General features: G+C 44.6%; 1 protein-coding gene across 6 annotated transcripts in view; it reads right to left on the bottom strand.

Moving 5' to 3' along the window:
- Positions 1-400: 400 nt before the first annotated feature.
- The window catches only part of SCYL2 (SCY1 like pseudokinase 2), a 31,032-nt gene continuing 19,636 nt past the window's right edge, over positions 401-11,796 (bottom strand). For 4 of the 6 annotated variants that reach the window (XM_078863676.1, XM_078863679.1, XM_078863677.1 and 1 more), the window contains 6 exons: positions 10,171-10,289; positions 9,080-9,180; positions 8,252-8,318; positions 8,023-8,136; positions 7,356-7,475; positions 401-6,598 (listed from right to left, as the gene is read on the bottom strand). In XM_078863676.1, coding sequence (XP_078719802.1) covers positions 5,831-6,598; positions 7,356-7,475; positions 8,023-8,136; positions 8,252-8,318; positions 9,080-9,180; positions 10,171-10,289 — 1,289 coding nt within the window. In that variant the 3' untranslated portion in view covers positions 401-5,830. The remainder of the gene's footprint in view (positions 6,599-7,355; positions 7,476-8,022; positions 8,137-8,251; positions 8,319-9,079; positions 9,181-10,170; positions 10,290-11,796) is intronic. The other 2 variants (XM_078863678.1, XM_078863680.1) reach the window with 1 other exon arrangement.

Genomic DNA, 11,796 nt, shown 5'->3' with positions numbered 1-11,796 from the left:
CGGACAGGGGACAAATGCTAACATTTTTGTCTTGTTACAACCAAGTGTAAGAGTTTGCACGTGTACATGCCTCGAAGGTACACAAAAGTTTCCACCACAAACGGTATTCTGTTTATTGCACCAGCCATTTTATTAGGAGACAATTTCACCTTGTAATACACCGTAAAAACTACAAATCACAGGAACACATTTACACTGGTTAATGGCAATCTGGTGTCCACAACGCTGTAACCGACCATATGTTACATTGAATTTCCATCACTGGTTTTGCCACACACAGGCGCATTAATAAACAAAAGGTAAAACCAGTGATATTTTACATTTCGTTTTTGGTACGGTCCCTGCAACCCCCCCCCCTGCCAGCAACATGGAAAAAAAACCGATGTGGTTTTTATTTGAGGGGGGGGGGGGGGCTTGAAACGGAGATATGTTACGTGATAGATATTGTACCCTCTCCTAATACCAGTTAGGTTTCCATGGATTAAAATAAATGTACCAGTGAGACAGTGAGGAATTAAAGAAGCACGGCTACCGCTCAAGTTTCATCCACAAAGTTGTGCAACGACAAAGAGCTTCAGGAAATATCTACAATTCCATTCTGGAAAGAGTTTAGGCAAAAATACAGGCTTTGTGTTAGAAAAGCATCGTTTGTTTTGTAATCAACATCAAAAACCTAATCGCTCAAGAGGCAAATTACAAGCAGAGTTCCCAAACCACATCTTGCAGAGTAATATATTAACATCTATTACGAGCAAAATGCTACAACCCAACGAAAACATGTATACTGTACACACAACCTTTGCAATTGGACACGATAAAAACCTATTGCGTTGTGACTTCACTACTTACTTGTAACCACGGTGCGCACATCTCCAACGCTTGTGTGTACGAATCGCGCACCTGATGAAAGTGGCGAGAGATGATGGAGTTTCTAGAATTTAAAGTAGACGGAGAGCATATAAAAAAACCCTCTAAAACTTGTAGTGTTAGACCGAACAGAAGCTCTCCTTCACCGGTCTTAACATAAAGGAGACAGGGTCACTGCAGAGATCACGTTGGGTGCACCGAGAATTGCTGGGGCAGCATTTTGAACTCTGGGAGTTGTTCACAGAGGTCTGCAGGTGTGTATAATTGGGTGAATTGGTAGCACAAGGAGGAAAGATGATGAGGGCGGTGGTGGGAGCAGTAACGCCAATCATACAGCTGCACACCACAATGGTCGAAACTTAAGCAACTGCTCGTGGTTCCAGTGCAGATTTGGCCATAATGCCACTCATATATTAACGAAACTCATTGAGTGACTGTGTCAACAAGGTCTTGAGTTTTAACACGCACGCACAGGGTTCGAAGTTCGATACATTTTAAGCATCATCAGGTTTGGTAAATCAAATAAAATTTTACCGATTTGCATGTTTACATTGTGGTCGAATTTAGATGGAAAATAATTCACCCGGTTGAATATTTCCAGTTTTTGGGATACACACATTCCCTTTTCAAGGTCTACCAATCACCATTCAGATGAAAATTACCCAAGATTCCATGTAACTGTTTGATGGTAGACATGCGAACGATATTCCAGGCAGGGGTGCTAGTATGACAGGTGCAGTTTGGGACCCTTTTAAGTGAAAACATCCAATATGGTAGGGTCATAATTACGCAACCTGTGATTTACCCACACAATCTGGTAGAAGCTTCCAAAACAATGCACTGAAGGCAATTATTAAAAGTCTGGATTATAAATAAAAGGCAGAGTGTGCAGCCCTAAATCATTTTCACACGTTCACATTTTTTTCCCTGAATGGGTACATAATTAGGCCCACCTGTGGACAGTCACGTTCCTAACATAAAATCTGTATTTTCCAAAAGCATTACCACCCTGTAATTTGGAAATATATTTAATCACCAGCCATGGTCAATCCACTGCTGGATGAAGGGGCTTCTGCTCAGCTGCTGCGATCCCACCAGGTAAGAATGCACACCTCACACCGGCGAACGAGCCGATTTCATCACTCCACCTAGTTGGTGGATATCTTCTCTGGAAGCGTGGCCCGTACATTTATCTCCATTTGTTTTTGGTTTCGTGAAAAGTTGCGTGGATCCCGAAAGCCACAATTTTAACCATGCCGCCCGAGGAGCAACCCTTTTTGAGGTCTGAAACAGGCGCAGGTTGGGCAATAAGATGGCCCGAGAATCCTTGAAAGCCGTCCTTGAGGATCTGTCAAACAATTCTATGGGTCCACACATTCAACAATATAAACATCGACTCTTCTCTACACCACCGGCACCATAGTAAGTGGTACACTTGTTTCGCACCCACGGCGATTAAACGCAGCAGGCACCTTGCCTCGCGTACCGAAACCTGGGGAGAATACGGTCAAATGTCAGGGTCGTTTAAACACATTGCAGCCATTTAGACGGCATTGTGGGCGAGGGTGGAACCATCATGGGCAAAGAATTATCCAAAGCCAACACAAAAGGACATTAAGGCTGGGGTGAACGTAAAGATTACACGTAAAAGGTTATTTTAACTGCAAGCTAATAAGCTCGAGGTTATCACGAGATGTTTATTTAACTAAAACACATGTTTTAAAATCACAGTAAAACCCGCATTCAGGTTGAATTTACCACAACCTCACGGCTCAATTGTATGACGGTACTCACAAAAAACCCACGCCTGTATCATTTTGGGCAATGCATTTTACAACTGGGATCTTGACAGTTTTATACAAACTTGGTCTATTACTCCTCAATATAGTTTGTAAAAAATCATCTGTAGAGTAGTACGCAACACTGCACGGTATCATATCTTCACGCACGAGTTTTGCAAATTTCTGCAGTGCACACGGGCAAATCCACTGCTGGATGAAGGCCTCCCCAATCCACAGGCTGTATTTTAGCCTTGTGTGGTTTGCAACCACTCCACAGAAAGCACGTTTATTATAACATGCTCATTTAAACCGCAGCCACCCACAAACGCACTTACGCGCACGCTACGATGGAATTAATCGTTTGTTTTGAAACAGAACGGAAAGCTTTCCCTGCTATAGTTACACGTGCATAATGGGGCTTGCACTGTACAAACACAAAGGACAATGCTGGAAAAATATTGAAACATTTAACTGCAATCAAGTGAAATCGTAACTGTTTGCTTTTAAACCCGTGGAAGTCGGGCTTGAGTGACAGGCAAGTTAAACACAGCTATTGTGCATCATTTTTTAGCGAGACGTGGCACTTTTTAAACATCGGGTGTCTCTGGGCACTCGTGTTGTTTTAGTGCTTATTTAAATTCCATTTCGGTTTCGGGGCGAAATTACTGGGAAATTTCAGTCGCGGATAAATTCCCCCAGCAGCAGCAGAAACAACAAAAAACGCCACTGCAACGTGTTTCGTGTCCGTCCGTACAAACACGCACGCCAGCGTAGAAGAGGCCAAATAACTCACGAGTAGAGGAGGCCCTTCCACCAGCAGTAATGTGAGCAAGCACTTGCAGGGGCTACACCTTTGCCTCTGACAAACACACTAAAGTTGAATTACTCATGTCTGACAAACACGCATTTTGTGCTGGATGTGATCATGTGAACACATCATGCAGTGTACAATTACATTAACATATAAGATGTGCATGGGTGAACAAGCACAGATTATAAGGGTTATAAACTTAAAACTGTGATCAGAGCTGTAGTAGTCCAGGGACGTGCGGTCAGGGGAGGCAGGGGAGGCAGAGCCTCACATGTCATACTCCAATGAAAATAGCTGTTATGAAAAGTAAAAAAAAAGAATAATCAAATAAAATAAATATGAAGATTTTTCCACTGATCTGTGTTATAAATGTAAGTTCTGTACGATTCCAGTCATTTTTATAGTCAAAATCGCCAAATTTGCGGAGCTCCACTGCAAATACAGGAAGAGGCGAAAGGTGAGGCAGCGACGAGCTCAGCCTCCCCTCTGATTGCGCAACCCCTCAGTAACTGGATGGAGCGCGGGCAATAGGCACGTGCCTGTTACTATCTCAGTACGTCACCAATGTAATGTTTGTAGACCCCTTCATTTCATGTCCTCACCTTCCAGGTAACTTATTTCACATGTGTATAAATATATTTAGGCTCGCTGGTCTCGTCATGAAACTGCAATGAAAAAGCACCAGGGGAGGCAGCTATCACATCTGCCTCACTGAGGGGGACGTGTCTAACACGCCCCCTCCTTGAGGCCACACCCCCATCAGAGACTGAATCTGGATCTGACACGAACCAGTGTCTCCCCCAGCCATTGACCTCACCGCACGTCACTGCTGTAGTCACACGTGTAGTCAAACATGCGTAGCCACACATGTGTAGCCACACATGCGTGACATTGCTGTAAACCCGAGTCTGGTTGAGAACTACCTGCCAAAAATTGGAGCCTTGGCGACGAAAATGAACGTGCAAGATAACCAAAGCAACGTTTACACAAACACTTATGGATACGAACATTTAAATAAGAATTCTGAAAACAAGAATAATCTTCAGCCCTGGAAAATCCACTGCTGCACGAAGGCCCCTCCGAGCCACCACCATCTTCTTGGTTCTTTCGGTAAAGTCACGTAGAAGGGAAGTAATAAAAGAATAAAAATAAAACATAATAAAATAATTCTCCACGACGTTTCGGCCACAACGCAAGCAGCCGTCTTCAGGTGAAAACCAGGTCCGTCGAGGCGACAAACCAGGTCCGTCGAGGCGACAGACTCTGTCGCCCTTCTACGTGACTTTACCGAAAGAACCAAGAAGATGAATCCCTGCAGTCACGAAAGCTTTAAATCGAAAAATTCCACCACCATCTCTCACGATCCTGCCATGTAATAATCCGCCTAACTCCCGCATACGAGCCGATTTCCTTGCGCCATCTCCCCAGAAGCATTTGCGTGCAAAATTAAACCTGAAAAGATCCCCAGAGATTATAAATGCCGAATGATGCCAACAGATTCCCAGCTACCAATGCGTAGTGTGTGGGAAAACTATTGGTTCTATTACAACTATCGATGTGCATCCTGCATTGACATGCTGGATATATATTGCAACCGATGCACTTGGCTATTTTCAAGAGCCATGTTGTGTATGGGGAAATTACATTGGGTTGTCAAGAACATCCCAAAACGGAGCTTGCCTACTCAATTTTGTTCTAATCTGACCGCAGCTTCTATTGCATTTTGGGCTCGGTGACGCCATAAATTAAACGCACCTAAAACAAACGATGCCAGATAGAGGCAACGTGCCTGACATATGGTGAAAAAAAATACAATTTATATATATGAGAAACTGTGTTGAGATGAGCATCTCGCATAATATCTCATACATATAATGGGTAAAAAAAAAATCATTAACTACGCCTGGAGCCGCTATATCAGGTGATAGGGATGTTTAATTAATGGTGTGCAGAAATTCAAAGCAATTTTGGCAAAGATCAGATAAGGCCCATCCCCGTGAATGGATCCGCTATGCTTTATGCTGTCTTACGGTCACGTTAACATCCTCACGTAGCATTTTCTGCTGTCCATTTAATTTCCTGTCATGATGAAACATAAACCTGCTTTACATGTTTGTGTGTTGATATTTGCATTTTTTTTCAATTGCCATTTGAAATATGCTTGAAGGGAATATGTAAACAGTGACCTTGGTGAAGCGCATTCACATAACAGTTGCATCGTCTGCTACACAAATGTGTTTTGTACATCCATCTGTCGCGTGAAACTACAATAACGAGACTCGGTTGTAGTATTACATTGGTCGACAGAGATAATGCTCCTCCATATTCCGTTGTTAAAGAACGTTGTTCCACGGTGGCAAAAAATGCATCGTCAGCCCAACAGATCTTTCAGGGCGTCTCCTCCGGTGTTACTACTTTGATTGACGGTGGCCCCTTGCTGAAAGCCCTGGGGGGGAGGCAACATAAACGGGTTCCCCTGATACATGGGGACTCCAACATTCTGGGGGGGAGCCATCATGGGAACGCCTGCACGGGGGGGGGCACCCACAAACCCCTGCGCACCGGGCTGAGAAGCAAACTGGTTGAGCCACGGGCTCGGTGCTGCGGGCTGCTGCATCGGCGGTCTAATCTGATTGAGGCTGACCTTGGGCTTCTGCGGACCAAAGAGGTCATCGAAAGATGCCAAGTTCACCGGCTTCTGTTGGGCACCAGCTCCCGACTGCTGGTGAAGTCCCCCGCCGCCACCGCCGCCGAAAGGCGCAGCAGGAAAGTTGGGAATGCTGCCGGACTGCGGCATCCTGGGGACGCCGTTGCCAAACGCGCCCTGGCCGAACGTAGCGCCGCCGCCGCCCGCGAACGAGGTGCCGCTGTTCATGGGCGACGAGACGAACGCGCTCGGAGCTGCGCTGGCGTTGAATCCCGCGGGGTTGCCCATGGTGGCACCGACGCCAAAGCCGCCGCTGCTCATGGAGGTAGACGCGGCAATGGAAAACCCTCCCGAGCTTCCTGTGAAGCCCCCGCCAGAAGGGTTGCCGTAGCCGGCGGTCTGCGTGGACGGCATGGCTGGTTTTTGTTGACCGATGGCCAGGCTTCCCATGGACGGCGGACCAGCGATCAGTGTCGCTGTGAGGTTCTTAGCCTGGAGAGATGACAAAACGAATTGCAAATCCACCAAGCGGAAGCTCCGATGTAAAGATAAAATGTGAAATGTGACACCTGAACAGACGACCAATAAAAATTACATTAGCCTTTTGAGTTCCTGACCTTGCGTTCCGCCGATTTGATTCAAGCCGGCTTGTTATTGGCCCACTGAAGATTTTGGTCTTTAATCAAAATGTTCAGACGGGTAAAAAAAAAAGGCTGTCCAGTCTGTAATTTTACATTTAAAAAACATACGAGCACAAACACGAGAATAATACATAATGAAGGCAGTAGGCACTAAGGCACAAGACAATGTAGTTTATTCAGTGTTCTTCCAACAAGAATTGTGGTAATTTATTGAAAATATCCATTAAATAAAATTGCACTAACTGACATTAGCATGGTTCATTGTCTTGTTATTGCTTCTCTGCAGGGATATAGAACTGCAGTGCTCATTCTTTGCGTCTAAGCTTAGAGACAAATTATTCTTCTGGAATTAATAAAATCTGTGAATGTGTACATGCGAGTGGTCCCCCCATTATTTATGTATGCGGCGAATTTCAGCATTCGCAGATATGCATATGCTTTGTATTCACACACACACACACACGCTTTCCTCCTGCAACGTGCACGTAATGCCACCAGAACCATCGTCACAGCGATTGTACTCGGTGCCCTCGGGTGCAGACAGTCGCTGGTCTCCCGTCGGCTTTATTATCAACAGAGGACAAGCAGGACGCACGCCGTTGCCCTACCTGTGGCTTGGCGGCAGTTGCGGCAGACGGCTTGGGATTAAGCGTTGGTTGACTCCTCAGCTTGTGCGCTTGCTCCTGATCCTTCGCCAGTTTCTGCTTCTCCTCCAGCGACAGCGAGACCTGCGGTGGTAACAAAAAAAACCCACCAAGGGTGGCCCCTTAAACAAGAGCAACGCGAGCGGCGCGAAATAAATAACGCATAGGCGATATAAATAAATAATAGGCTGCATTCCGCACTCAAGTTCGCCGTCAACGCTGCCAGCGATGGGAAAAACTTTCGCGTCTGCACTCGCCCGACCCGAAAACACTGAATCATCCCCGAGTAGCCTCCGTGCCCCCCTTCTGAACCGCAACGCAAACTGCCGAGTGCATCGCACAATGGTTACCAACGCACCCACGAACTCGGGACACCGAACGCGCATGTCGAATTCATGCCACGCCAATGCAATTTAAAGAGAGCACAGGCGCGCATTCATCTGTTGTCTTAAAAACACGTCCGTCATGTTTATGAATGCGCTCATTACGATAACGCATCATTTGCCGCTTCCATTTTTCCACCCGGTGGTAATCCGCCATCTCTGCGCCAGCGCATTTATTGCAGGTATTTAACGTGGAAATAAATCAATTTTTCACATCAGCCGCACGATCTGCTGAGGGAGGGTCAGACCTTGCTCTGCTGTGACGAGGCTGGGCCATTCTCTCTGCTGTTGGCTCCGTTGGGTGGTTGAGAGGGTGACGAGGATGACTCCAGACCTAAACTCTTAAAGATGCTATCCACCTGCTTTGGAGACAAATATTACACAGTCGTGAAACCCGGTCCATCGCTTTCAATGCGAATGCTTCGCGTTACGGATGGAGTGCACGTGCAATACATGCACAACAGCTTGGATGCGTACCTGATTTTTTTCACTGGGTTGCCGACTGTCATCCGATTTAGAAAGCTGTGCTGGAAGATTGAGGCTCCTAACACAGGAAAACAATATTTAAAAAAAGAATACCCTCCAAAACATTTTACTATTTTTCATGGCATTTCACTGAAATGTATATGATTGCCTCGAAGATCTATGCTGTATAACATCTAGAAGAGGTTTTCTGGGTTAGAGCGCGTAATATTAATGTAGTTAAATCCACCACCACCCGACACAGCCAATTAGTAAGGTTTGTAATGTAAACCAAATATGCCAATTAGTTACTGGTTCAGCGCACCGGTACGATGGAGAGTAAAACCACAACATTTACAATTCGAGTACGACGTTTCGCCGGTAATTACAACTAGCGTCATCAGGTGACAGCCATAATTGTGGAGAAATCCACAGCCTTGGTTAAACTATATGACATCTGTATAACATGTGTACCATGAAAGAGCCTAACAGCTCAATGGGCCCTTCCTGCTGAAATAAATATCATTTAAAACCAAAATATTGTATTGGATAAACATTAACCTACATTTAAATTATAAACTAAGAATTCAAAAAACAGTAAGGGAACAAATGAAGCTACAAAAAAACAAGACAATGGTAGATTATTTTACGCAAAGATTCTTACATGATAGCATATTTTTTTGCACCTCATATTTTCTTACTCGAAATAGCACACGCAGTCGTTTTCACAAAGTCTTGGAAATGCGAGGAATGGAAGGCTGTATGTAAACATGTTGAACTTCTTTGCACCGTACGTAGCCAACCGTGCTAATCGGAGGTGTTAAGTGTCGAATAGAATCTCACTTTTGCTGGTCCTGCATGGCATTGATCTGCTCCAGTTTTGTGCGATGCTCCGATTCCACCTTGGACAGCATCTCCCGAATCATGCCCATGTAGGAATTGAACTGCAGCATGCACGAAAACGAGACCCGCATTGCAAGGAAATGTATTTTTTTTCTGGTTCTAAATGCTTCCTTTCCAACATCAAACTTGCACCGTGTTAATATCAATTACTGTTTATTCAACCGTGAATGGTCAAACGGCTGCGAGAGTGAAGCCAACTGTTGTGCGCATATGGAGAGACCGTCATAAATACTTGGGAGTGCCATTAGAAGACTACATTTGAACTGCAGTCTGAAAATGAATGGAGGCCTTTAGGCATCTGCAAATGGAAATGTGCACTGGTTAATTTTGCAATTCGCCACGATCGCTGGTGAACGTGGCGTGCACATACCTCCTGCACGTCCAAACGATTAACATTGACAAGTGGCCACATCACCATTTAAAAATACATTTGCAAGCCACTTACCAGAGAGGGGTTCAAAATCTCAGCATACGGTGTTAGTTTTTGGCAAAAACCATGCAGGGAGAGGCTTTGCCTAAGAAAGCGTTGCTGCGAAGTTATTTAAAAATCGGAAGTAGTAACATTTGGCTCCATATAACAGAGCAATCCTGTTTTATTTTATGGAGCTGAATTACTGCGGGTATGTGCACATATTCATATTAAATCATCTATCCTGCAGTGTTGGTGGTACTTTAATGCACACAATCAAGCAAATGGAACACATGTATAAGTACCCGCTTGAGGTTTTTACTTTGGTACTGCCAAGATTTTCTCAATTCACACTGGCCCAATATACAGATATGCCCATTTGAATTTGCAGCTGAGGTCCCCCATTAATATGATTTTAAGTGGGCCCACTGTAGAACCATGTGATTGTCAGCCTGCAACAGCTGGGCTTTGATTCTTCCTTTGAACAGGCCTGGAATAACCCCCCCCCCCCCCCCGCAATAATTTGGCCGTGTATGTGTGGCATGCAGGCGTAAACGCATTGAGACTTTTGAATAGAACCGGCCTTGACCAGACCTAAATATCAGATTACGTCATCGCTGACCTGGTTGAGATTGAGGTTGTTGTCGATGCACAGAGGGATGAGATGGGGAAGGGCCTTCCCAGCCAGAATCTCTTTCGTGATTCCAAGCTTCTTATGGCTGAAAGTGCACTTGTAGATTCCTGTGGAAACGAAGGCCAGAAATGTAACTCTTCTCACATAGACCTCATTCGCATTGGTCAAACTGGGAGAGTTGATTTCAAAGGGCTGATCTTCTTGGTTCTTTCGGTAAAGTCACATAGAAGGGAAGTAAAACAAAAAAAAACATTAAATAATTCTCACGACGTTTCGGCCACAACGCAAGCAGCCGTCCTCAGGTGAAGACCAGGTCTGTCGGGGGAGACTTCCCTTCTACGTGACTTTACCGAAAGAACCAAGAAGATGAATCCCTGCAGTCACGAAAGCTTTAAATCGAAATTCAAAGGGCTGCTTTAAAATGTACATGGTGTGGCAAAAGTCAGAAACTATAGCAACTTTACCGCACATCTTTGAAAAAGAGCTTCATAAGCTCATTGCATTTCTCCAATCTAAATAAAGATTCTGATTCTGAACTTCAAGATCACGATATGCATGTTGTTTGGTGTGCACAGAGAAGAGGCGGCCTCAACATTAAACCTCTACGAGACTGGAATTGAGCATCGTGTATGGGAAAGGGATTGAGATATATGCCCAAGCAAAGGGTCAAGCGAACGTTTGCTAATATTTAGCAGACAGACGTACGGTTCCTGACTTTTGCCTCAAACCCATTTGCTATACACATGCACTAGGTATGTGATGATGCGTTTATGTATTGTGTTTTTTTGCGTTTGAATGTGCTACCAATGGAATGTGTCATGCGGCGAATTATACAAAATGCATGTGTGGATGAGAGGCATGAACAAGTCCACCAGGGTCTGAACTGCACAACGCACCGTCCCATTAGAAGCTGAATGGCTGAAATAGGAAAACGAATTGCCAAATGTTCTCACTCAACGACACGTCCACTGAAAGCTTTACAATCTCCTTCAAGTCACTTGTTAATTTTTACAACTTCAATCTGGCTGACGGCATGCTTACTAAAGGGGTCACTCACTCTGCTAAACTGGAGCCACTGGAGCTTTGCACTTATAACTGTAAATTGAAAACTCATTTCTTGAGAACCGCTTTTTGTGTTTAGTTTGTTCCCCCCCCACCCGCACCTCCGGTTAATAAGTTTGGCTATGTACACTGCTAAAGAAGTTCAACATACATACATAGGTAGAAATGTCAATATAAGAACAAAAAGCTCAAGGAACAACAATCTTACCTATTACTCACAGCCCTCAAAAGCGTGAATTTAATTTGACAACATAAAATAATTTCAGCTTTGGGAGTGCAAACGTTGTTGCACTGGAAATCCTCAGTGCTGTGTAAACATTTCTATGTGTAAACATCTAACTCTCATAGGTCGAATCAGCATTTAATTTAGTTTAACATACTTAGCAAGTCAAGGCCAGACATTTTTTTCAGTCCATTTCAGCTACCAAGTCAATTTCACTTTGGGTCCTGTGCTGGGCTAGTTAAGCCATACCCACCACGTTGGTCACGGTCTAGTGAACATTGTCATCACGCTCGGTTTATTAAGGAATTGATTTCAGTCCCTGCCCCTTA

This window comes from Lampetra fluviatilis, chromosome 16 (genome assembly GCF_964198595.1).
Source record: "Lampetra fluviatilis chromosome 16, kcLamFluv1.1, whole genome shotgun sequence".
In the NCBI taxonomy this organism is placed as follows: Eukaryota; Metazoa; Chordata; class Hyperoartia; order Petromyzontiformes; family Petromyzontidae; genus Lampetra; species Lampetra fluviatilis.
This window is presented reverse-complemented; position numbering and strand designations above follow the sequence as displayed.